This window comes from Narcine bancroftii, chromosome 3, assembly GCF_036971445.1.
Source record: "Narcine bancroftii isolate sNarBan1 chromosome 3, sNarBan1.hap1, whole genome shotgun sequence".
Taxonomy (NCBI): Eukaryota; Metazoa; Chordata; class Chondrichthyes; order Torpediniformes; family Narcinidae; genus Narcine; species Narcine bancroftii.
The window spans coordinates 366,909,433-366,933,832 of NC_091471.1; the positions used below are offsets into that span (position 1 = coordinate 366,909,433).

The 24,400-nt window shown below is 39.8% G+C and overlaps 1 protein-coding gene across 14 annotated transcripts in view; it reads right to left on the bottom strand.

The window, feature by feature from the left end:
- The window catches only part of rbfox3a (RNA binding fox-1 homolog 3a), a 644,989-nt gene that overhangs the window by 41,519 nt on the left and 579,070 nt on the right, over positions 1-24,400 (bottom strand). For all 14 annotated transcript variants that reach the window (XR_011354963.1, XR_011354964.1, XM_069930251.1 and 11 more), the window contains 2 exons: positions 15,648-15,780; positions 9,632-9,671 (listed from right to left, as the gene is read on the bottom strand). Coding sequence is in view for 12 of the 14 variants with exons in the window: in XM_069930251.1 (XP_069786352.1) it covers positions 9,632-9,671; positions 15,648-15,780 (173 nt within the window). In the remaining 2 variants the exon portion in view is untranslated. The remainder of the gene's footprint in view (positions 1-9,631; positions 9,672-15,647; positions 15,781-24,400) is intronic.

Sequence of the window (24,400 nt, forward strand, 5' to 3'; positions counted from 1 at the left end):
GGTGTCAGACTATTTTGCGCCCAAGGCAAAAAAAAACCAAATTCGATTTTCAAAAACAGTTGTTTTGGAGAAAAAATGAAAAGCACAAAACTGCTAAATTTATTTTAAATTCCAAGAATAAATAATACATCGATCTTTGATTATCTTTCTCAAATACACAAGAAAATATTTTGGCGCACAAATCATTTTGAACTAAAGGGCACTGGGTAGAATGCATCCCTCCGCCAAGGGCAACACAATGTTCAAACCCTTTACTTCACCCACCTTTAGTCTATATACCTTCCAGGGTCCTTTTTTCCCCGCAAGAATGATGTAGTATGAAAATGCCCCTTTGGCCCATCACGTTTGCTCTGACTTCCCCGTAACCATTTTTACGAACCTATGCTATTCCCTTTTTTTATTTTCCCACATTTCTATAATTTCCCCCCAGATTCTACAACTCAGTTACACATGACAGCAATGGCCAATAATCTACCTGCCCACATCTTTTAGATTCGAGAGGAAATTGAAGTATCCGGAGTAAGTTCACGTGGTCACAGGAAGAAGGTGCAAACTTCACACAGACAGGGCCAGTGTTCAGGGCAGAGTCCAGATGGCTGGAGTTGGGAGGTAGAAGCTCTATCCATTGCCCCAGTGTGAGGCGGCATCAATGAGAGCAATAATGAAGTTGGTGACATGTCTCCTTAAGAACTGTCCGGAACAACTGTGAGAACTTGCAGTAAATTGATAGAGAACCTGAGCAAAATGGAACTATATAATTTCAACATGGTTTTATGAATGGAAATTTAAGAATGTTTTTCTGCTAGTCTGCCTTTTGGTTCTCATGTTTTATGAAACTTTGACAACTAGGATAACAAAATCATTAATATAATGATAAAAATAGCCTGGAGTAATTGCTGAGTTGATTTCCTTTAAGAATTTATATATTTTTGTTTCTCATTGATATTTATTCTGCTATTAGAAACCAGCTAGTACCTGTCCTGAACGATCCTTAACGAGTTACCCCGGACCATCTTGGTCTCAAATCTACTTGGTTCCTCCTTATGAATTATGACCCTCTCAAGAGGGGCTGGTCATGGACCGACCGACTTTTCTTGATGAAGGGTTGATAAATTGCTCAGACCGATGTTAGAATTATTGGAACAATAAGTGTAAATACTTCACTTATTCAAACAGCCAAATGCACATTTAGGCTTACATAAAACTCCCCTCAGCAGTCAGTTTACAGGCACACACCAGAACCCCTGATGCCAACTCCAAACCCTCCCCTCGGTCTACTACTGCACATGCACATCAGACTCTGGTGTGTGTGTGCGCGGTCGGCCGAGGGGACAGGGGAGGGTTCAGAGTGGGGACTCAGTTGTCAGGAGCTCCGGTGTAGGCCGGGGAGGGTTCAGAGTCAGTCAGGAGCTCCCTACGCCAACTCTGAACCCTCCCCTTGGCCTACCTGAACTGTGGGGCACAATATGCTCTCTTCAACTATGCTTCTCTGAGGTCTGCCTAGTTAGCCTAATAGTGCTGGCCCCAGACACCATGGACATAAATGTCAGCAAGGGAATGGGACAGGGAATTGAAGGCGGTGGCCTCTGGGAGATCCACGCTATTGCGGCAGACACAGCTGAGCTTTACCATGCTGAAGGAAACACAGAACTTTTCCTTCCAAGCTTAATGGAATTAAGTGAAAACAACAAGGGAAGAATGTGCTCAGTGTCAACTGCAGAGAAGACAATGCAGCTGGGTTCACCTGCTCCTTGTCTTGTGTTGTGACCTTTGTAACTGTTAGAACAGTTCATAACTGTTCATTGGAACATTTAATGAAAGTAAAAATGTCCAATTTATCAGAGGACCCCTGAACAAATCTTATTAACAGTGGGAATCCATTGGTGGTTGAGATGTTCTCCCTAGAAAGTAGTGACTTCTCGTTATTTTGGACAAAAGGACTGGTTTTCACACGGTCAAACTTCCTGAAGTTAGATGGCACCACAGGTAAAATCATGGGAATTTGTGCTCGGACTTGAATTGCTTGAATGGACATGCAGGCGATGCTGAAACTCCGGCTCAGTGGATGATCTGGGAAAGTGTTCAGTGTCACGGCAATGCCTCCTCTTGGGGAATCAGGTAGTGCTGAGACTTTGATAAAGGAGATCATGGCATTGACAGATTGATCTGAAACCTCAATACAGTTATACCCCTCACCACATGAAACACAGTGTTAATTAAAAGACTGGGACTACAGCCTGGGCGCCTGGCATCATGCCATCTCATTCACTTTTTAAACAGTAATTGAATGAATGGGACTGGGTATTGCAGGGTCCCGCTGAGGGCTGCCTGTCTAATAAAGTCATTCCCTCCCTCCCCCTTATGGGAGTTTTAGGCTCATTAACATTCAGATAGGATTTCTTTTAAATATTAACCTAGAAATTAAATTAAAAGGTAAGAGAAATCATGTTGAAGATAGCTTCAATTATACAGCTCTTCATATAAATCTCTCATAAACCTTTCACAAGGATCTTAAATGATCCCTAAACAGCAGCCCTCCTCCCAAAGTTAATGGTTGTTAATGGTTGTTTCTTCACAATCTACTGCAGACAATAAATCTGTGGTAATTTCCTCTTGGTGCACTGACAATCTGGGACCAGACCCCAATACACTGAATGCATAGTTTCTCTCGCTCTCTCTCTCTCTCCTCTCTCAGGATTAGGGCTCCCTTTTTAAATCCAATTTATTCAAAATATTTTGGATTTTTTTGCTACAATAGTAGATATAGGGAGACTGCTTAGATTGCTTTTAATTTTTTTTTTAGACATACAGCACGCTAACAGGCCCTTTCGGGTCCGGGCTGCCCAATTACACACAATTGACCTCCAACTCCGGCACGTTTTGAAGAGTGGGAGTAAACTGGAGCCCCTGGGGTAAGCCCACACAGACACGGGGATAACATACAAATTCCTTATGGACAGGGCGGGGTTCAAATCCTAATTATGACGAAGTAACAGTGTTGCCCTAACGGTGAGGCTGACCGTCTGCCCAGAGGGATTGGATGGAATAACTTTAAACTTAATTCACTTTGTTAGTCTCTGAAAGGAGGCAATGTTTGGATCAACTCATCCACCTCAGTGGTCAGGCAACAGGTTTACATCATCCATTTTGCCCTGGATGTTAACATATTTAATTATGATTAAAGTGATTTTCATGTTCAACTAATTTCTTTGTCTCTCTTTTCCATTTACAATGATGTAGTCTTTTTTTTTGTTCCATTGGGCTATCAAAGTGACTTGTTCTAAGTTAGAGTCTCCCATAAACGATTCCTTGAATTGCATTTTCTTGGAGGCTATTTTCAAATCACTGGCCGATGGAGTTTAATATCGATAAGTGTGAGTGCTTCATTTTGGGAGGAATAATCAAAACGGGACACATGCAGTGAAGGGGAGGGCATTGAGGAATACAGAGATCTTGAGATAAAGGAAAGTGGATTCTCATGTAGATAGGGTGTTGAAGAAGATTTTGGGTATGCTCGCATTGATATTGGAGCTGGGAGGTGATGTTGAGACTGTTCAAGGCATTGGTGAGGCCAAATTTGGAACATTGCGTGCAGTTCTGGTCCCCAAATTATAGGAAGGATATTGATAAGGTTGAGAGGGTGCAGAGAAGATTTACTAAAATGTGGCCTGGATTGAAGTATCAAGAACTGCACGTTTCACAAACATTTCTGCGACTGATTCCACCTGCAGTGAATTCGTCCATCGTTATTGAATGAAGATCGACCGGGACCAATGCCTGAAGAGGGCGCACAAAATCAGTGAACCGGTACGGACTCGAAAGGCCAACATGGCCTGTTTCCACTCCGTAAATGGTTATATGGTTAAATGGTTAATACAAGGAAAGATTGAGTTGACTTGGTCTTTAGTCATTGGAGTGTAGAAGGTTGAGGTGTGATTTGATCGAGCTATATAAAATTATGAGGGGGATAGACAGAGAAGATGTGAATAGGCTCTTCCCCTTGAGGGAAGATGAGATTAGAATGAGGGTTTGGGGATGAAAGTTTAGAAGTAACTTGAGGGGAAACTTCTTCACTCAGAGAGTGGTGACTGAGTGGAATGACCTTCCGGAAGAGGTGGTTGAAGCAGGGCCAATTTTCTCATTTAAGAGAAGGTTAGATGAGTGGATGGAGGTGAGGGGTTTGGAGGGTTATGGAATGGGAGCAGGTAGGTGGGACTAGTGGAGTTCTCTTAAATCGGTGCGGACTAGAAGGGCTGAGAGGGCCTTTTTCCATACTGTAATTGTTATATGGTTATATTTTGCCAATTCTTTTTGTTTTTGCCAATTCTTTTTGTTTTTGGTCTCTTTTCAAATACAGCAGAGAAAAAATCTAAACAATGGGCAACACACAAAATGCTGGAGGAACTTGGTGGGTCAGACAGCATCCATGGAAGTCAATGTTTCAGACGGTAACCCTTCATCAGGAATCGCAAGAAAGAGCCCAAAAGCCTGAAGGAAAAGGTGGGCAGATGGGGTAGGAGCGTGAACTGGCAGGTGAGAGGTGAATACAGGTGGAGGGGGGAAGAACTTGGAAAAAAAAGGGGGAAGAGGCAGTGAGCAAAGAGGGATGCCTTAGACATCAAAAAACTGATTTGGAGATTCTTAAATACTGGAATCTTGAACTGCTGGAGGAAATCAATTGGACGGGCAGTGTTCATGGAGGGAAGTGGATAATTGATGCTTTGCGTCGAAACTCTGCTTCAGACATGTGAAAGGAAAGATAGGCAGTATTGAAGAAAGAGGAGAGTCAGTAGGTGATAGGTGGATCACATAGGAGTGAGGATGATGAACAGTTGAAGCCAGTGGGTTAGAGTTGGGAGACAGTGAAAGGAATAAAAGACAGTGGGGAGATGGACGAAAGGAGGGTGAAAGTTTAATTTTTGGAGTTATAGAAGAGAAAGCAGGGAGGATAGAAACTCTCCCAAGGCTGCAGGCAGTAAATGCATAAGGTAATGGCATATGTGTGTTGAATTTGTTTCTGAAATTCGGTTCCATTGAAATCATGGAAACAAATGTTGAAGATGGAGCAAAATGCATGTACAGAACCACATCAGGTATCGAACTTTTGCACCTGTGGCCATATTATATGGACCAGTACTTCACTTGCGCAAATTTCATGAGTCTTTATGAAATTTCAGCAAACTTATTGTTGACAGAATATTGTTGCCATCTCCTTTATAACTTTCGGGGTGTGTTCACTGAAAGTTGCACGTCCACTCTAGTACAATTTTATGTTAAAAACTTCCAAAAGCTTATTGTTCATCAAGGTTTTGGCTAGGTATTAATGAATGAATAAACTTGAGCATTGGTACATTGGAAACAGTATGAAAAAAATAGTGGGTAGACTTTGCAAACATGCTTAGGGATTTCATAAGGGGAGTAAAGTCAATAATTTAATCGGAAATTCTACCCATTCATGTGACACATATGATTTTTTATTATTTTTTATTATTTTCTTGAAATCACAAAACTAAGTACAGTATCCAGCACCTGTGGGGAATTGTTAGATTCCGGATAAATTAATTTTCCAGTTGCTTGAGTCTGAGTGTTGCGTGATTGGTGAACTAACAGCAAGACGCACCAATTTTAAATCCATATTTCTACCTATAGGTAGACCACGACTTACAATGGGATTTGGTTCCGGGACCCGCATTGTAAGTTGAAAGCAGCGTAAATTGAAATTGGGTGAAAAAAATGTGAGACTTGATGTAAAAAAGAAAAATTTGCAAAAAAAAGTGAGATTTCTCCAAAAAAAGTGAGATTTGCTAAAAAATACCCATGACATTTGCCGAAATAACACAATATTTTACCAAAAAACACCAAATTCCACCGTAAAACATGAGAACAGAACCATTGCAACTTTGAAATATCGTATGTTGGGCCATCGTAAGTAGGGGTCTATCTGTATTTTATTTTCTGCAATTTTTTTGCCGATTGCTTGAGACTGCCAGTTGCTTGAATTCCGGATAATATGGGCTTTATCTGAATAAGGCAATTTGACCCACTGAGTTTTACAACATGGGAGGAGGCCATTCAGCCCACCTAGTGCAAAACAGTGCAGGACTCAGATGCATTCGAAACAAAAGATATCAGAATATGAGTTGATTTCTGCATGCCTAACATTCTGGGCGAGGTATTAAGCTTGCTCTGAACCAATGTAATTGCATAAAATTCACATCCACAGCTCTTTAGACTTGGGGTGAAATGACATAATCATCCTTCATGTGGACAAAAGCAGACAAGTTGCGCATTTGATCCCTGAGACACTTACAGTCAGGGAACAAAGCAAGCACCCAGCATAAGTAAGCAGTGAAATTCAGAATTTGTATAATTAATCATACAACATATTTGCAGGCATTCCCTTGCTTCTTTTTGCTGGAATTTTACTTCCCTCTTGACTGCCTCTGTCTACTGGACCTATGTATGTTCACCCACTGTCCTTGGACTCCTTCATCATTTTTTAAACGACAGCTTTCATCCTTAATTAATCAATTTGTTTACAACCGTTAATTTGTTATTTTATATGATGTTTTATAGCATGGAAATGAGGGCACCTCTTTTATGCTGATGGTAGCAAAGGAGCCTCAGCCCTGCATGTGAGTGGCAGCCTTTTGGGATATTGCACTGTCGTGCAGCCTGAGGCGAGTTATTTCCATGACAACCATTATAATATGAATATTGGCTGCAATGAAAAGCAGTGGCTGACCTAATGGGCCACAAACTTAAAAACTATTTCACACTAAAGAGTTGTGCAATATATTAAAGCTGGTCTAAAGTTGGAGAACTCAGCAGGTCAAAGTATACTTTATCCAGCAAGGGTAAAGATACATAATCAATGATTCAGACTTGAGCCCTTCATCAAGGTGTGGACAAAATGTGGGCAGGGGGGGAAGATCACAGTCCCACAGGCAGGATGGAATAGGCGGATAAGGGTGGGAGGGCACACCTGCAAACAGGGGGAGGGGAGATGGCTCTGTGAATGGAGAGGGAAGGGGGTGGAGAGCTGGAGGAAAGGAGACAGATGGATGGGGAGATAGGGATAGAAACTCCTCCCCCCCCCACCATTTTGTTGAGGTGCCTGCCCATATTTTGTCCATACCTCGATGAAGGGCTCGAGCCCAAAATGATGGTTTTGTTTCTTTATCTTTGTTCCTATTTGACCCATTGAGTTTCTCCAGCATTTTTCACCAACCACAGCGTCTGCAGACTTTCATGTTTTACTTTTATTTAAAAGTGGTCCTTCCCCTTCCACTCCCCCGGTGTGGTTTACAGATTGTGTTGAACAATCTGCTGGTAACTTTTGCCCGTTGTGTATTGTTTACTGATACCACCCACACATAGCTCAGACCTCTATTCCCCCACCACCATTCTCACAGTAATGTTCCCACAGCCTAGAGACACAACCCATAATCCATAGATTATTCACGGATCTGTTTAAACAATATTGAGAACTATCTACTTAAACTCATTTGGCAATGATAAATATTGACATATATACTTGTTATCACAATGAACAAGAGAAGTAAAGCAGAATTAATGACAGCAAAATGATGTAGAGGAAGGCTGCCAATGTCTGTAAAATATATGTTGATTGTGACTGAAAAATTTGACCCTAAAAGCAAAAAAACAAATGTTTGTGTTCAAATCTGAAATGAAAACCAGATTTGCTGGAAACACCGAGCAGTGCAGGCAGCATCTGTGGGGAATGAAACACAGTTCATGTTTTAAGAGGAGAACCTTTCACAGGATGAAGGCTCATTTACTTGAAACATTCTGGTGAAAATACATCTCCTTGAAACGTTAACTGTTTCTGTCTTCACACATGTAATCTGACCTGCTGGCATTTCCAGCATTTTCAATTTTTAGCTTGCAAAAAATGTATACGCATGTTTTGCGAATTGCAGTTCTTAACTTAGTCACTGCAACTGTAGCTGGAAAGCCATTCATTATCTTTTTAGCCCAATAAGCCTGTTGTGTGCTGCAGTTTGGTGTTCTGATCATGGCTAATGAATAACAATGAGGCAATCAAACAAACCATGAAGAATGGAGGTAAAAAGATTTAATAACTGGGTAATTAAAAGCTTTGCGAAAAATAATTGCAAATCTGCTCTAAAAGACGGATCATCAATTTTTGCTAGACATTTAGACATTTCAGGCTTTCCCAGTCAAGTAAGACGGCGAAGGTTTTTGCAAATCTCTGAAGAGAGTCATGGAAGGATGCAAACGTTTAGACATGGCTTTTAGATCCAAAAAAATATGACAGGCCAGAGTTTTCTGAACATGAGGTGGAATGCGTGCATGGAGGAACATCACACTGTTATGGACTTCAACAGAAAATCCCCTTCTTTGGATTCTCCATCTGTAAGAGTACACCTGCCTTTATACAGGATATCTTTACTTAGCTGTTGTGATCTAATCATACCATCAGAGGTTTAAACCAGATCCACATTAGTGACCTTATTGAATAAAAGACTCAATAATCATTGCCTAACGGTTACAAAATTGTTCCTTAAATCTTGAAAATAAAAATTAAAGGCTTGTGGAAAATCCTATCCAAAAGTGCCAAAAGGTTCAATGCTTCTAGGCAGTACAACAAAGCCACCCTACACTAATATTGGCTAAATTCTTTAGCATTAACACCAGCTTCAATGCAATTTTAAAACCAGTGGGAGATTAATTTTAACACCTGACACTAGTCTACTGGGGTCCATTTTGTCACTAGGACCTCAGTGTTTTGAACTGTATGAGCATTGTGTGAAAACATTCTGTCCATACACTAGTTATGTTACAGTAGTCTCAACCTGTTTGTAGTAAATGTATTTTAGAACTTAAAATAATTGTTATTACTGGTTCTCGTTCTGTCAAGCTTGGTGGTAATTTCTGGCTCTCTATATGTATTAAGTATTGTAAACTTACTATCTTCTAGCAGTATTTACATACAGGAGGGAACCTCCTATATCTTGAAAAGCTTTCTGTTTTTAATGCTTTCTTTTTTGCTTTGGCTAAAATTCTTTCATGAGAAAAATGATTCAGATTCTAGTTCCAACTGATAATGGTCAGATTTGAATGTTATTTTTGAGGATTTATTTATGCTTAATTATAACCTTCCTCTGCAACAACTGTTTTCAGAGTTACTTCATGGGATAAACTTGTTTAAAATTATTCAGTTTCATTTTGATAATGATTATTTATTTAATTCATTCGTACTGGGTTAAGAATACTAAAAGAGGAGAAAGAATCTCAGGGTTGTATGTGATGTCATGTATGTTCTCTGACAATCAATTTGAAATTTGAAATCTAATTTAGCTGGTTCTTTCCAAACCAATTCTAGATTCAAACAATCCTACCTTTTATTTGATATCAGCTATGTTAAGTGTCTCTCGCCAGGCACGATGACTATGTTTTAAATCTGATCATATACCTGCCTCCAAAAAGGTAGACTTATTGATCCGAAAGTAGTATGTTTAACTCAACGATTTCACTTGTCAGACCAGATGGTACCGAAGCCCTAGTTTGCACCACATGGTGACAATAGCCAGCAAACACTTTTGCTGATCAGTTGACAACAATTCAGTTTGAAAACGATACTCACGTAAATTTCTGCCCCATAAAACCCGTCCTGGTACACCACTCTGCAAAGTGATAGGAACAGGATGAATTACCTTTTGCATTTTTGATCATAAAATACCACCAATAAATCTAATTTGATCAAAGAGCAATGCTCTACTAATGAGCAAAACTGCAGCCTCGCTCTACGTTCACTCCAACTCAACAAGAAGTAAGATTTCTTTGTCAAGTGAAACCTGTTCAATTTTAACCTTCCTTAATATATCCTGTCCCCAGAAGGCATGTAGAGTTCAAAATGATCAAGTAACTGAGAATTATATACTGCATACATATAGTTTGCAACCTGTTGCAGATGTGCTAACCAATGCCAAAAGAGGTTTCATTTTGGCAGCTCTTGACTGGAGATTGACATTCTCCAGGCTCTGAATGTTTCAGTGCACAATGGGAAGAATACTGAGGTTTTCACACCGAAGTTGCATCTTAAATCCAGAGAGCCTGAAGGTACTTTTTAATCATGGATTTGCCTCTCCCACAATCACCTCCTTCCCTCTTTCACTCTCACCCACACAAAAAAACTCTCAGATAGATTCCACTAATTCATGGTTATAATGCTGTACAATGGAGCAGTTTGTGCGAGACTGGCGCTTTGACACTGAGACAGAAATAAAAAGTCCTCCCAGCTCAAACTGTGTGATTGTTGACATCCAAAACTGTTGTGATTACCTGGTGAGATAAGGCTCCTGTTGGCATGGCTAATGTAGAGAAGCAGGGTGCAGAATTGCAAGGTCATGATGGAAATTTTATACAAGATACTTAAGAAGGAGTGAAATGTTAACTGAAAACTCAAGTCCCACAACATTGTAGCATGAATATATTATTTGGGGAACTCAGCTATGAATGATTTTCTTTGCAGATTTTATTGAGCTTCAGATTGCAACTGTAGCATGAATAATAAATACAGATGATCTTAAGAAATTAGTGAAGATTTGTGAGCAGTTTTTATTCTCTGGTAAGACAGTATTTTCAAAAAAATGTTAGTCTTTATTTCATGTTACATTCAAATAAGGATACCCAGTATGAATTTGTTCATATTTGGATTGATAAATGTTTTAAAGAATCGTATCACTTAATTTCTCCAGGAAACCAGAGAGGAATCATAATAATGTGTGTTATCAGGGGTCCATTTACAGGCACAAAGTAGCTACTTTAACTCGCTCAGCCAGTAGAAATGAAATGTGAAGTACAAATTGAAAATGCTAGAAATACGTGGTAGTTCAGGCAGTTTGAACAGAAAAAGGAAGAGAAAAAAACATTTCAGTTAAATAACACTTCATCAGAACTTCTTATTAAATACAATTGAAACATTGATTCAGTTTCTCACCACAAATGCTCCTGACCTGTTGAATACTCCTAGCATTTGTATTTACTTTCAATAATCATTTTTGCCACTTTCTATCCGATCACAGATTTTGCCTTTTGTTTCCTCATTTCCCCTTATTTTCGGTCTCTTAATACTCTGGATTCAAGATCGGCATTCCAAGATCTTTTTCTTTCCACCTTTCTCCAATTCTCACATGGGTTCATTCAGCTGAGACATTAACTTCATTTCTCTCTCCACAGATGTTACCTGACCCGCTAACTCAAAGGATTGGCATTGAAAAGCAACACAAGGACAGCATTCATAAAAGCTGGCTCAAAACACTTTCATATGTTCTTTTTCTCCCAAAGAGTTCCAATTTTTCTATTTTTAACATCAAAATTTCCATTCTTAATGGTAAAACTCTAGTTTCATTCTGCTCTTTTGTTCTGAATTCCTCCACCAGTGTCAATAGTTTCCATGCATCCAGATCATTGTACCCATTTGTTACTTTATACGTGCCACTCAGATCATGGCTAAACAAGAGAATTTCAAATCAAGTACAGTAAAACCCTAAGTATCAGGCACTTATGGGGATTGCTAGACGCCGGATTTTGCTTGAGATTGTGCAGTGCATGGATTGGCGAACTGACCACTAGGAGGAACCAATTTTTTAACGTTCATATTTTTTACATATTTATTTTCTGAAATTTATTTTCTGATTGCTTGAGGCTGCCGGTTGCTTAAATTCCGGATAACAGGGATTATACTGTATTTGCCATCGATTGCCAGAAATGAACACTTCTGCCATTCTACTTAGTCAATTCTGCTGTCTGTCTCCTCCAAGGTCAATAAATCTTTTCAGAGGCTTTAAGTAGGGACCATGAATCAGAGTGAGGCAGTGTACATTCTCATCTCCGAACACTTTGAGATAGAGATCAACATTCTTTTACTAGTGTTGATTACTTTTTACAGTGGTGCATTTGGACTTGGTGAGGTGCCTTCCTGGATATCTATCTGAATGTTTTGTCCCAACTCAGCTCTGAGTGCCACATCACTGATAAAATATTCAAATTGTTTTCATTATTCATAGTTCCCAACATCATTAGTACCCAATCAGGAAAGTGGATAGAGTTAATTTATTTGTACTGGCAGGCAGTATTAAAATAAAGGGCAATAAAAATAAGGGGCATAAACCTTAAAAATTGAATCAGGCCAGTCATGTAAACAAAGCATTTCTTCAAATAAACACCGATGGAAATTGGACACGCTTCCTGTCTCCCTAAATCTATTGCTGCTCCAAGGAAGTTATTGAAATTAGTTTTACTAAAAAGTTCAGAACTAGGAGTACTAGAATTGTGTTAGGTGGGGACATTGAATTTTCTGGATCCGTGGTCTAACTGAATCATGGATATATAAGTACTAAAAGGGCACACTTCTGCAAAGGGATGTTGCCTTTCTGATTGGCACCTCTTGGTTCAGGCATTCAATTCGTCTTTTCCTGATAACATCTTCAGTAACTTCCTCTAAACTAACGATTGACTGGCTGATTTTCAGCTAGCTGGCTGCTTCTTCCTCCCATCTTAAACAACAGAATTGCATTGGCAAATTTTCCATCAAGTTCCTCAATTCTTGAAATTAATGCACTTCTAAAATAATGACCATTTGTTCTATTACTTCAGGATGAAAGGAGTCAGCCGCATATCTAAATCCCATTATTCTCTTCATTACAATTTTATTTACATGGATACTGTTATGTTTCATTCCTTACTCCTTGACTTATCTTTACATTCCTTTGTGGTGATATTTTGCTTTCACACTGTGAACAAGAATCCACAGTGCTTATTGAATGTTTGATATTTCTCTGCTCTCCATTACATTCTCAATTACTGCTGTACTTTATGGATTTATGTTCATTTTTACTACTCTGTTTCTCTAAGCTGATTTTTAATTCCTATTGTTAGCTTTACACGTTCTCCTTTTACATCTTGTGACATAGTTTTAGGTTTAACACTCCTCTCTTTCTCTGTACTTTCTCTCCAAAGGCCATTTCTCTTCACATTAGTCTAATCTTCTGTTTAATCCATTGATCATGGCTTATTATGCATCTTGTCCTCCAGAACAAGCCCCCTCGGATACAAATGAGGTCTGGCCATGCTGCAAGATGTAAACTGGCATCTTATAGTACCGTAAGAAATATTAGAATGTATGGAGGTCAGAATGGTGTGAAAGGACAAACTAGTTTTTACTAACTATAAAATTCAAATGTGTCTATTTCCTTCTGTTCCCTCATACCCATCTGCTCTCTATTGATAAATTGTAAAATGTTCAAGATCTTGGTTAAATGACAAATATCTTTTACACTGGTATTTAAGACAATTATCTAAATGGAAGGAGGGTGAAAAAAGACGAACCAGAGCTTTCTATTTTAGTCCCCTCATCTGGAAATGTCATTTGTGTATGTCCATCTATCCACGCCATGCCACGTAGGCCTGGTTTGGAAGCAAAGAGCCTATCTTGCTAGTCCTTCTCATTCAGGATTCCCATGAAAGGACTTCTGCATTGAGTTTTCATTGCTTCGACAGCTGGCTAAGCCCTATTCCCTAGCACTGCCTGTTGTAAAAGATCCATATTCAGTGATATTTGTAGATCATTCAAACTGAAGTAAATTATTTTAAAACATAAATTAAAAAAAAATAATATTCAAATGAATGATAAACACCCATAAAATACTCAAAAGATGAAAACCATTAAACAAAAGAAAAATACACTTGCCCTTGTAATCCTGATTCCTAGGTCTTACAATCAGTATTATGGTGGCACAGTTAGCGTAGCAGTTAGTGCAGTTACAGCACCTGCGACCGGGACAGAGGTTTGAACTCTACACTGTTTGTCAGGAGTTTGCACACTCTCCCTGGATCTGTGTGGGTTTTCCCCAGGTGCTCCGGTTTCCTCCCACTATTTAAAAAAGACGTACCGGGGATTGATGGGCAGTTGGGTGTAAATTCGGCGTGTGGGCCGAAAGGGCCTGTTACCGTGCTGTATGTCTAAATTAAAAAATGTAAATCAATGGGGTTTTCGATTTTGTCGGAGATATAAATCATGTGGGACCTGAGTGTGTGATGTACTTACATGATGAAGGGAAACACAGCAACTCTGGGCTCCATCACTAGACTATGCACAGCCTAGAAGAGTCCAGTACCGGATCAAACAAATGGATTCAGCCTCACACCTCTGTCAACAGGTCGGTGGCTTCCTTGTTTGACAGCAAGCGTGTGGAAATCCCAGACTCACTGCCACTTAAGTGGCTAAATATTCGGAAGCATTGGCACAAGCAAGCAAGATCTGGACAATTAATTCAGCGCATTTGCAGTGAAAAGTAAGATCTTCAAACATAAATTGAGGACAAATAATTTTCCTATTAAAACTTTAATTAAAATGCTATCCAATTATGCATCTCTGCTATGCAAAACAAATAATCTTTCCAAAGCAAATTTGTCCTCTATTTCATATTAACTGGCTTGTAGCAGCTCACTTCCACTTTGTTACTGCATCATTTGCAGAAATTTTACACCAGCTATTTTATTGGGGCAGCAATATTTATTGGCTACACTTTTCTTCACTTAGGAAGAATCATTTCTGAACGTTGAACAGGTCTGAAAGGGACACAGTCAGACAAAAGTGAACTATTATAGCTACAAATTTAGGTAACTTAAGGGGCCGTATCCTGGGTTAATGATCGGGGTGAAGGAGCAACTTTTAAGCCGTTCTTTGTATACAATTTCACAAAATGAGAATTTTGTCACAACCTTTCTCCAGTATGTACCAGATTCCTCATTATGTTTTACATCTTCACATTGATGGACTGCTTATAGGGGTAATTTGCAGTCTATTGCAAATTATTCCAGGTGTTAGAACACACCATCCACCTGTCAAAACACATGTAATTTAATTTACCGTATATATTTGTGCAATAGTTGAGGATTTTGGATCGATTTTTCAGCTCAAATTTGGCGGGGCGGGGGAGAATTATGATTTTTATACAGATTGTGGTAAGTACCTGCACCGTTCAATGCATTGGGAGCTCAGATGGCCGGGACTGGGTGTTAAGTCTGCAGTCGTGGTATCGGGAGCTCCGGAGGCCAGCCAGTCGGAGCGAGGATTCTCAGTCAGGGCCAGAAATATGGGGATTGAATTTTAGATGGGCTTATGGAAAACACATGATTTTTGGGTGAAAAAAGTGTTGGGGGGAGGGTCAATTATTACATGGGATTGATTAATACACAAGTATATATGGTAGATTTTAATTTACACATACAGCACAGTAACAGGCCCATAAGCCCATGCCGTCCAACCCTGTATGTTTTTGAAGCATGCAACACCCGGAGGAAACCCATGCAGACACGGGAAGAATGTACAAACTCCTCACAGACAACATCGGATTCGAACCTGGATGATGAAGCTGTAACAGCGTTGCGTTAACCGCTATGTTAACTGAAGCACCCATGCAGATAGACAGGATGTCTTACCAAAACTGCATGCAGTGGCAGTTAGAGTTGGATCAGTCGCAGCTTACACAGAACAGATACTGGACATCTATTATTTCACATCAATTTAAAGATGTTACAAAGGACCGCAAGATAAAAAGGTTTGATAAATCCAGAAATTTTGCACTGATACTTACGCTCCATACGCTGGGATAGGTGGAGGTGGAGGTGCAGCGCGGAAGGTGTTGTAAACAGCGCGACCTCGCCCCCGTAAATGAGCTCCTCTGTAAGCTACAGCTGCACCAGCTGCTGGATATGGAAAACCAGTGACTGGAGACAAAGAGGAAAATCAGGTTTACTCGTGGGCCATACATTCATTACAGCTCAATTAGAAGCTAAATTGATTCACTGCTTCATGGGAGCACGTGTTTCATCAAGCCCGTTATGTAGCATATTGCACAAAAAGAAAAATGTCTCAAGCAAAATCTTTCTTCCAACTTACACCTTTCTAGACTCGCTCAGGTACAGATAAATCTCAAAGGGATTTAGAGGGAAAACAAAGGAGGGCATTTAGGAGAGGGAAAGGCAAGAGGGAAGGATTAAAAGCACGATCGAGAGGAATGAATTTGGAGTGTATTTAGAAAGAGGAATGCCTCGAGCGATTCCCAGAAGGTGACAGGAGTGAAGGTGGATGATGGGAGGCGATAGGTGCAAGGGTGAAAGGAGTGGAAGCTGTGAGAAGGGGGAGGTGAAGAGAGAGGGATAAGAGGTGGTGGTGGTGGGAGAGGATTGGGAAGGATTTTGGATCATTTGTTAAATGAAGAGAGATTGGCAAATATGTCTGTAAGTCTCAAGGAAATCAACATGCAGCCGAAGCAGGGAGCAACTGGCATGTGAGCTCTAATTCTGAGAGAATTTGAATACAGTCTTAGTGCTACGGTTCAGATGAGAGGAGGTTGAAACTGACAGAATCCTTCAAAGGTTTGAAATGCTGGATGAACTGAGGATGTGTTCACTGGCTGAGAGGCCTGGGAGCAGGAGGGGAATCACAGATTTAGAAGAAGGAGTAGGCTATTTCAGACAATGAGGAGGAGAAACCTCTTTTCTCAGAGAGTCATGAGGCCTTTGAAATTTTCTACCCCGAGGGGATGTGGAAACTCTGAGATTGTGTTCATTCAAAAAATAATCAATATTTTTCTGGATACTTTAAGAATTAACAGAATATTTGTATTTTAGGAAAATGGCGCAGAAGATCAGTTATAATCTTGACCAATGGCAGAAGAGGCTGAATGGACTCCGGCTTCTAATTCTGATATTCCTACACTCCCACAAGGAGTGAGTGGTGAAGGGATGAGTGGTGCAATGAGGGTGAGGGGTTCCGGTAAGCTGCAGGGGATGAGGTTGAGGACTTGTAGGTGGGGGGAATAGGTGATGGGTTAAGGAGGAGATGCTGGTTAAGGGAGGAATATTGGGGGAAGCTGGTGGTGCAGGATGCAGATCGCTGAGATGACTGAGAGTGACGGCGTGATTCCCCCATATTAATTTTCCTGAAGGCAGGGATAATACTGTGGAGTTAGTGTAAGATTCGTTTAAATGCATGGATGGGTGGGCCAAAGAGCCTATTTCATGTTGAGCAGGAGGAAATAATGGTGCTGCCCAGGACAAGGCTGACAGAAATCCTGGCCATAATTCAGGAAAGAACACAAGATTCATTGTTCAGGGTGATTATCTGGTGGGAAGCTGGTGCACCCTGAGACAAAGAAATCATAAATATTGGAAGCAATCTCGTCGATGGGCCTTGTTAGGGATGGGGAAGAAAGTTCTTACAGGAGTTGATGAAAAGACTTTACTGTCCCAACACTGTCCCCATTCCACAAACCTCAGCATACAATGGTAGACAGGAAGTCCATTGAGCTTAGGGTGGTGGGTATGTGTCATTATAATTTAAATTGTAACAACTATGCGTATCAATTAATGCTGCATGACAAGAGAGAAATCTGTCCTGCTCAGAATATAAGTTGCTCATCTCTTTACAACATTGTGCTGATGTCCTGGAATGCAGCAAGACTCACAGGTGAGAGATGAGATGACTTCTATTATGAAGCTAAGTCTCATGGCTAGCTTCAACCAACCCCAACTACACCTAAAGTATTAACAATTAACAATGAACTCCTGATGAATATTATCTTACTCAAAATTATCCACTCCATTGTTGAATTACCCAGATGTAGAACTTAACTGCTCTCCTGCAAAAGCTCACGGGGAAGGCTTTTAATAAATAATTAGGGGACAGAACAAAAAAAAATCATTTTAATTCCCCTAGTTCATACAAAAGGCAGGAAGTAACGGTGAAAGAACAAGGAAGATGCAGTCGTAGTTCATCCCCTGGTGCACTGGCTATTTTAACACTGATCTTTTTGCCTCCTAGACATTCTGTGCAAGAGAGCATTCAACAAGTGAAAGACTTGGAAAACTAGTGATTGAATCCTTTTGGGGAAGGGAATTAGTTTTAAGGTTAGGGAAATAATTGTTTTGGCAAGTTACATGAATGTGAAATGTGGACAAATTTCAGGTATGAGAATAACAATCTGAGCCTGACATCCAATTGAATAATTGGAGACATCAAGGAAGTAATGTTATATAGTGTTCTTTGCAAATCTTCTGGACCATAACATCAAATAGAACTAATCAATAAAAAACAAACAATAAGAAATTCATGGAGAACTGGTGCCAGGATTGAGTAAAACATGAGTTTGCAGACATTGTGGTTGAAGTAAAAACACAATGCTGGAGAAACTCAGCAAGTCAAAAGGTATACTTTACATTGCAAAGAAAACCAACATTTTGAGCTTGAGCCCTTTATCAGGATTTTGAGGGCCATAATGTAGGTCATAAAGGACCAGGAAAAGCCAAGGTCCAGATTTTTATCTGCAGCGATAACTAGCGATTAAACAGGAATAGTTATTGACGAATATATTGAAGAAAGCAACACTCCATAATGCATCTTAATAACACATGCATGCAGCTGCCGATCCCCGAGAGACACCAATTCACTCTTACAGAGCAGTACACGATTATCAGGCATCTGACAGGAGTTGGCTGCTGTTAGTTGAAAGTTGTAATTCACTCAAGGAATTAAACACAAATGATTCCATGATGTGAACTGCATTCTCAAACACACTGAATAATTCTGAACTCAGTGGTGATTAATGAATAGAAGATGAGGCTGAAATGTTTCCTTAAACATAAACGACCCCAGCACACTGGAGGTCGCCAATGCAACATCATACTGGATGTTCTGTCATTTAAAATCAAACTTGGTCTCAAGTTATCACTTTGGGTGCATGATACTTCATTATTGTATTGCAATGCAAGGAAATATTGGAATATGAATAATATATATGTGGATAGAGCAATGTGTTACACATGGTTATTTTCATTCATTCGAATTTAACCCAGATTTTGTTGCAACAAGGACTACATTTTTGGGCTATCACTGACCTAAGTAACATCAGCTGGATGGTCTCAATCCAACCCTTGCTGATCAAGGAGAAAAAGGGTAATTATTTGATTATCATATTCAGATGATCAGCTTTGTGGTAGAGGGTCAGGGAGACTGAGGGAGAATACTGTACACAGACGACCTTTACTCTGCATCTCATTCAATAATAATTCAGATTATCATTTAAATGACAAGTGATTGCAGCATACTGCCATGCAGAAGGACTTGGGAGGACTTGTTCATGAATTGCAAAAGGTTGGTTTGCAGGTGCAGCGGTTTATCAAGAAGGCAAATGGAATGTTGGCCTTCATCTCTACAGGGAATGAATTTAAGAGCAACTGGTGAGGCTGCATCTGGAGAACTGTGAACTGTTCTGGTCTCTTTTCTTGTACTGGCTTTGCAGGCCGAGGAGGTTCACCAAAGAGATGAGGGGGGTTGGCCTATGAGGAGAAATTGAGTCATCTGGGACTGTTTTTGCTTGCATTTAGAGGAATGAAAGGGGACCTTATAGAAACATAGAAATGTATAAAATTATGAAAGTCATAGATAAAATAAGAGGTAGGTATGTTGATCATATTGGTAGAGGAGACTAGAACTAGGGTCATAGATTCAGGATGTAGATGAGGAGGAACTGCTTTTCCCAGAAGGTGGTGGATCTATGGAATTCGCTGCGCATTAAAGCAATGGAGGCGACCTCTGTGTATATATTTAAGACAAGATTGGATAGATTTTTACAAAGTAGGGAAATTAAGGGCTATGGGGAAAAGGTAGGGAGGTGGAGATGAGCTTATCATCAAATCAGCCATGATCTCACTGACTGGTGGAGCAGGCTCCTATTTATTATGTTCTTATGTTCTAACCACGTTCTGATTTAATCTAGGAGTATTTGCTGTATCCACTTGCAGCTGGGCTCATTTAATAATACTTCTGGAGTGAGAAATTATATTGAAGGGAGAGTCATCTATTTTCTGTTGCTTGATTCTGGACATGATTTGTGTCCCAGCAGTGAGTTGTCTTGTCTCTTCTGTACTGGTTTCCTAGACTGAAGATCCTACATAAAAGCACTCAGTGGATTACTGACAATAAGAGTGGCTGATTGATCTAACTGCAATGGTACTGATATATCAGCTTGTTGCAAAATATATTTTAAGTCATCCTCACAACAATTTGTAATAATATTTACTGGTAATCGAGTCACAGAGTTGTATGGCAACATAGGTCCGTCCTCTCCACCCATTTTCAACCATCTACAATAATATAATTTGCCTACATTAGAACCATATCCTTACGTGCCTTTAACATGCCTCATGTAGAAAATTCTCAGACAGAAAAGTACTTTGCAAACAAAACAAGGTGATCTTTGCTAAGTACTATTTCCTGCAAACTCGTAAACCCATTCTTTTAGATATCAATTGTATTTTGCATGAAATAGGACAAACTCATTGCCCACTCTAGTGAAATTGATCATTGGATTTTAGAAGACAACTATTGTGTTGGGCCTATTCAAGATAAGACACTGCAGTAAAGAGCATCACTGGGCTGAGATGTGTTCTCTCCGAGTGCATTTGGCAAGATTTGAACATTCCTTTCACCATACACAGAGATCTTGTCCCTGACTGAAATTTTACATTGGTAGAAGTAATTATTTTTCAGGTATAGGAAACTGCAGGCAAAACATTTTGTAGCAGTTAGTGCGATGTTATTATAGTGCCGGTGGCCTGGGTTCGAATCTGTCTGTAAGGAGTTTGTTCCTTCTACCCGTGATCTGCATGGGTTTTTTTTATGTGAGCTCTCACCCACCCTCCAAAAATGTATGGAGTTTGCAGGTTAATTTGTGTATTTGGGTGGGTCAGAAGGGCCTGTACTGTACTGTGTCTCTAAAATGAAATCAAAATAAAATTATGTAAGTGAAGTCCCACATTTTCTCGTGGCTCTCACATGAAAACAGTCTTCAGAGAGAAATTTCACACAGATTTCATCCAGAATCTCACTTAAACTTTTAAAAGTTAGGACTAAGTTTGATATGTATGCTTTTGATTCATTGTCAAAGCACCATGATAAAGTGATCCAAAGCATCTCATCTGATTTCTTCATCACCTTATCCCTCTGCGCTTCTACTTTCATGACTTGACCCCTCCATTCATTAAGACGCCATATATTCCTTCTATTTATTTTTTTGCTTTCTTGACCAAGTCATTCATATTCATCACAAACGTGAACCAATCCTTGTGGTGCACCATTACTCTCAGACTTCCAACCAGAAAGGCAACTTTGAATAACCACCTATAACCAGACCAATTTTAGATCCCAATTGTCGATCCCATGGGCTCTAACCTACTGGTCAAGCCTCCAATGCAGGACCTTCTTACTGAAGGTCATAAAGAAAATACTTTCAACACTCCTCTTATCAGTACGCTTACTTAACCCCTCAAAAGATTCAATCAAATTTGTGAGACAGTATTTCCCTTGAACAAAGTCATGCCATCTCAAATCCATTCCTGCTTTCCCACAGGAAGTTAAATCATCTCCCTGAGAATTTCCAATAGTTTTCCACCCAATGTACAAAGTCTGCACCCAGCATCAGGATCAAAACTTGGATTCCTGGACGTGGAGGCAGCAGCACTTAAACTGCCTTTTAGTTAAAACAGATTTAAACACTGTTTCATATCTTTGACTTAGAAAAGAATGACTAAATTCTGGCCTTCACTTCACAGAAATTAATCGTGATTGGCGCGAATTCAAGTGCAACAAGACCTGTGGAATAATGCACCAAATGGATTAGATTGGTGTGGCTATCTTTTAACCAGTCCAAAACCAGATGTGAAGGGAATTTATTGGCATCAGGGTTGTTACCCCTTGTTGGAGTGCAAGTAATTGAAGAATATAACTTTTATTCTTTTTGCTGCTTCCAGATCAGCTAGGAATAATTAACCAATTGAGTCAATTTACATAGAAACATAGAAAATAGGTGCAGGAGTAGGCCATTTGGCCCTTCAAGCCTACACCGCCATTCATTTTAATCATGGCTGATCATCCACTCAGTACCCTGTTCCAGCTCTCTCTCCATACCCCCTGATCCCCCTAGTCACAAGGACTAAACCTAACTCTCTCTTAAATATAGCTATGGAACCGACCTCAATCACTTCCTGTGGCAGAGAATTCCATAAATTTACCACCCTCTGAGTGAAAAAATTCTTCCTCATCTCAGTCCTAAAGGACTTACCCTTTATCCTTAAACTGTGACCCCTGGTTCTAGACTTGCTCAACATTGGGAACAATCTTCCTGCATCTAGCCTGTCAAATCCCTTAAGAATTTTGCAGAAGTGGGAACAAGTAATGTTTGCAAGGAAGCAAACATTCATAGAAGAAAGGAGGGATGCAAGATGATCATGTGCAATGCTTTAAATGATATCAACTAATAGGTGATACTAACCGAGCAATTCTTTACAACATAGGAGGCCATTTTGACCTATCGTCTATGCCAGCTCTCAGAGCAATTATCTCAATCTAATCCCACCATTTATTCCCCTGTAACCTATTTCTCACACATTCCCTTAACACTCTAATTCTCCCATCACTCACTCCACGAGCAGTTTGCAGAAAGCTAATTAACCTCAAAACCAACACATCTCTGGGATGAGGAGTGAAACCACACCATTCAGGCTGTTGCACGGAGAATGTTCACACTTACAGCACCCAGGTCAGGATGAATCCCTGATCTCTGGATATTTACGCTGCAAACTGAGGTCCCCACAGCTATGGCTAAGTGTGTGGCATGCTCGCTTCGAAGTGAAAAGATGTGTGCCCAAAACTACTTGAGCACAAAAAGTGAGCCAAGACTTGAGTGCCTTTGGGATGTTATGAAATGGTGATTATTTTTCCTGCTTGTGAAGTTGGCACAGTTAATGTAGTGGTGAGGAAAATAGTGTTACTGCACCCATGACATGGACTGGGGTTCCAATTCGGTACTGTATGTAAGGAGTTTGTACTTGCTCCCTGTATCTGGATGGGCTTCCTCCGGGTTCTCTGGTTTCCTAGCACCATTCAAAATATACCTGGGGTGTAGGTCAATTGGGTGTAGTTGGGTGGCACAGGCTTGTGGGCCAAAAGAGCCTGTAACTGTGCTGAAAGCAGGTCTAAATTAACATTTTTGAAAATTATCACCAAAGTACTATTTAAGAAAGCTGGGGAGTTACTTGCAATATCCCGGTCAACATAAACAAAGTACAGTAAAACCCCTGTTATCCAGAATTCAAGTAACTGGCAAAGTCACGCAACAGGCAAAATAATAGAGTAAAAGAAATAAATAGATAGATAAATAAATAAAATAAGAATAAATAAACATTTAAATAAAAGTTTAAAAATGTAAAAGTAAATGTTCTGTGAAGTAACACTTAAATCTTTGGTGAAGATGGGAGCAAATATTCAGCCAGCAGAGGGCCTGGGTCGTGCCTTCAGCTGTTTGAATAAAGTTGTATTTGAATAAAATGGTGTCACCCAGGATGAAGAGCTGTTTGATGCCACTTGCTGTTGGGGTGACTCTCTTAAAGTGTCTCCTTATCCCTGCTTAGTAAGAACCTTTACCTTTATAGTATATTATTAAGTATATTAGTAAGGCTTTATCTGTAATCTTGGGGGCTGGGTTAATTATCTATGATGCTATTGTTCATCTTTCAGCTAGCTCTGGGGAGGGGGAGGAACCTGCATATGCAGCAAAGGTTAAATGTTTTCAAAGAATATGACTGAAAATAAAGTACAATTCTTTAAGGTTTATATATTCATGCAAGTGAAGTTTGTTCCATCTAAGTCCAGTATGGCATTTTTGACTTTTGTCTTTTAAACTGTATATTCTTAGTTCAGGTGTATTAGTTAGGCATTGTAAGAGTGAGTCTCAAGCAACTGGAAAAATCACTTCTCCGGCATCTATCAATCTCCATAGGTGCCGGACACCATGGGTTTTACTACAAAATAAAATACATTAATCTGGCATGCTTGGTTCTCTAGTTGGGCTGGACTAGTGCTTTTTCCTGACTGATGTATGTAATTCTTACCAATATACCAGCACACTTTCAATTCACTTCTTTCAAATAATGCTCTGTATTATAATAATGTTTTAGTGACCTCATTAAGTTTCAAGGGAGTGCAGAAACTAGGGCTCAATGAGTTGAAAGGGACTGAGAGAATTAGGACCCGAGTTCAATTTCAAGTGGCTTCGGAAACATTAGCCGGTGAGTCAGTTGCTGACCCATGGTATTATCAGAGTTTTACTGAATGTGATGGTTATCCAATTCAGATTTGGAAATTTGTGTTGCCACACAACCATTATTACAATGGTTCTTTAAAAATTACTTCATTCACAGCAAAATCCTTTGGTATTTTGAATGCATGTCTGCCAGCCTGCTTCTCTTCTGCAATTTTTGATGTGGGACACGAATCAAAATTAACACG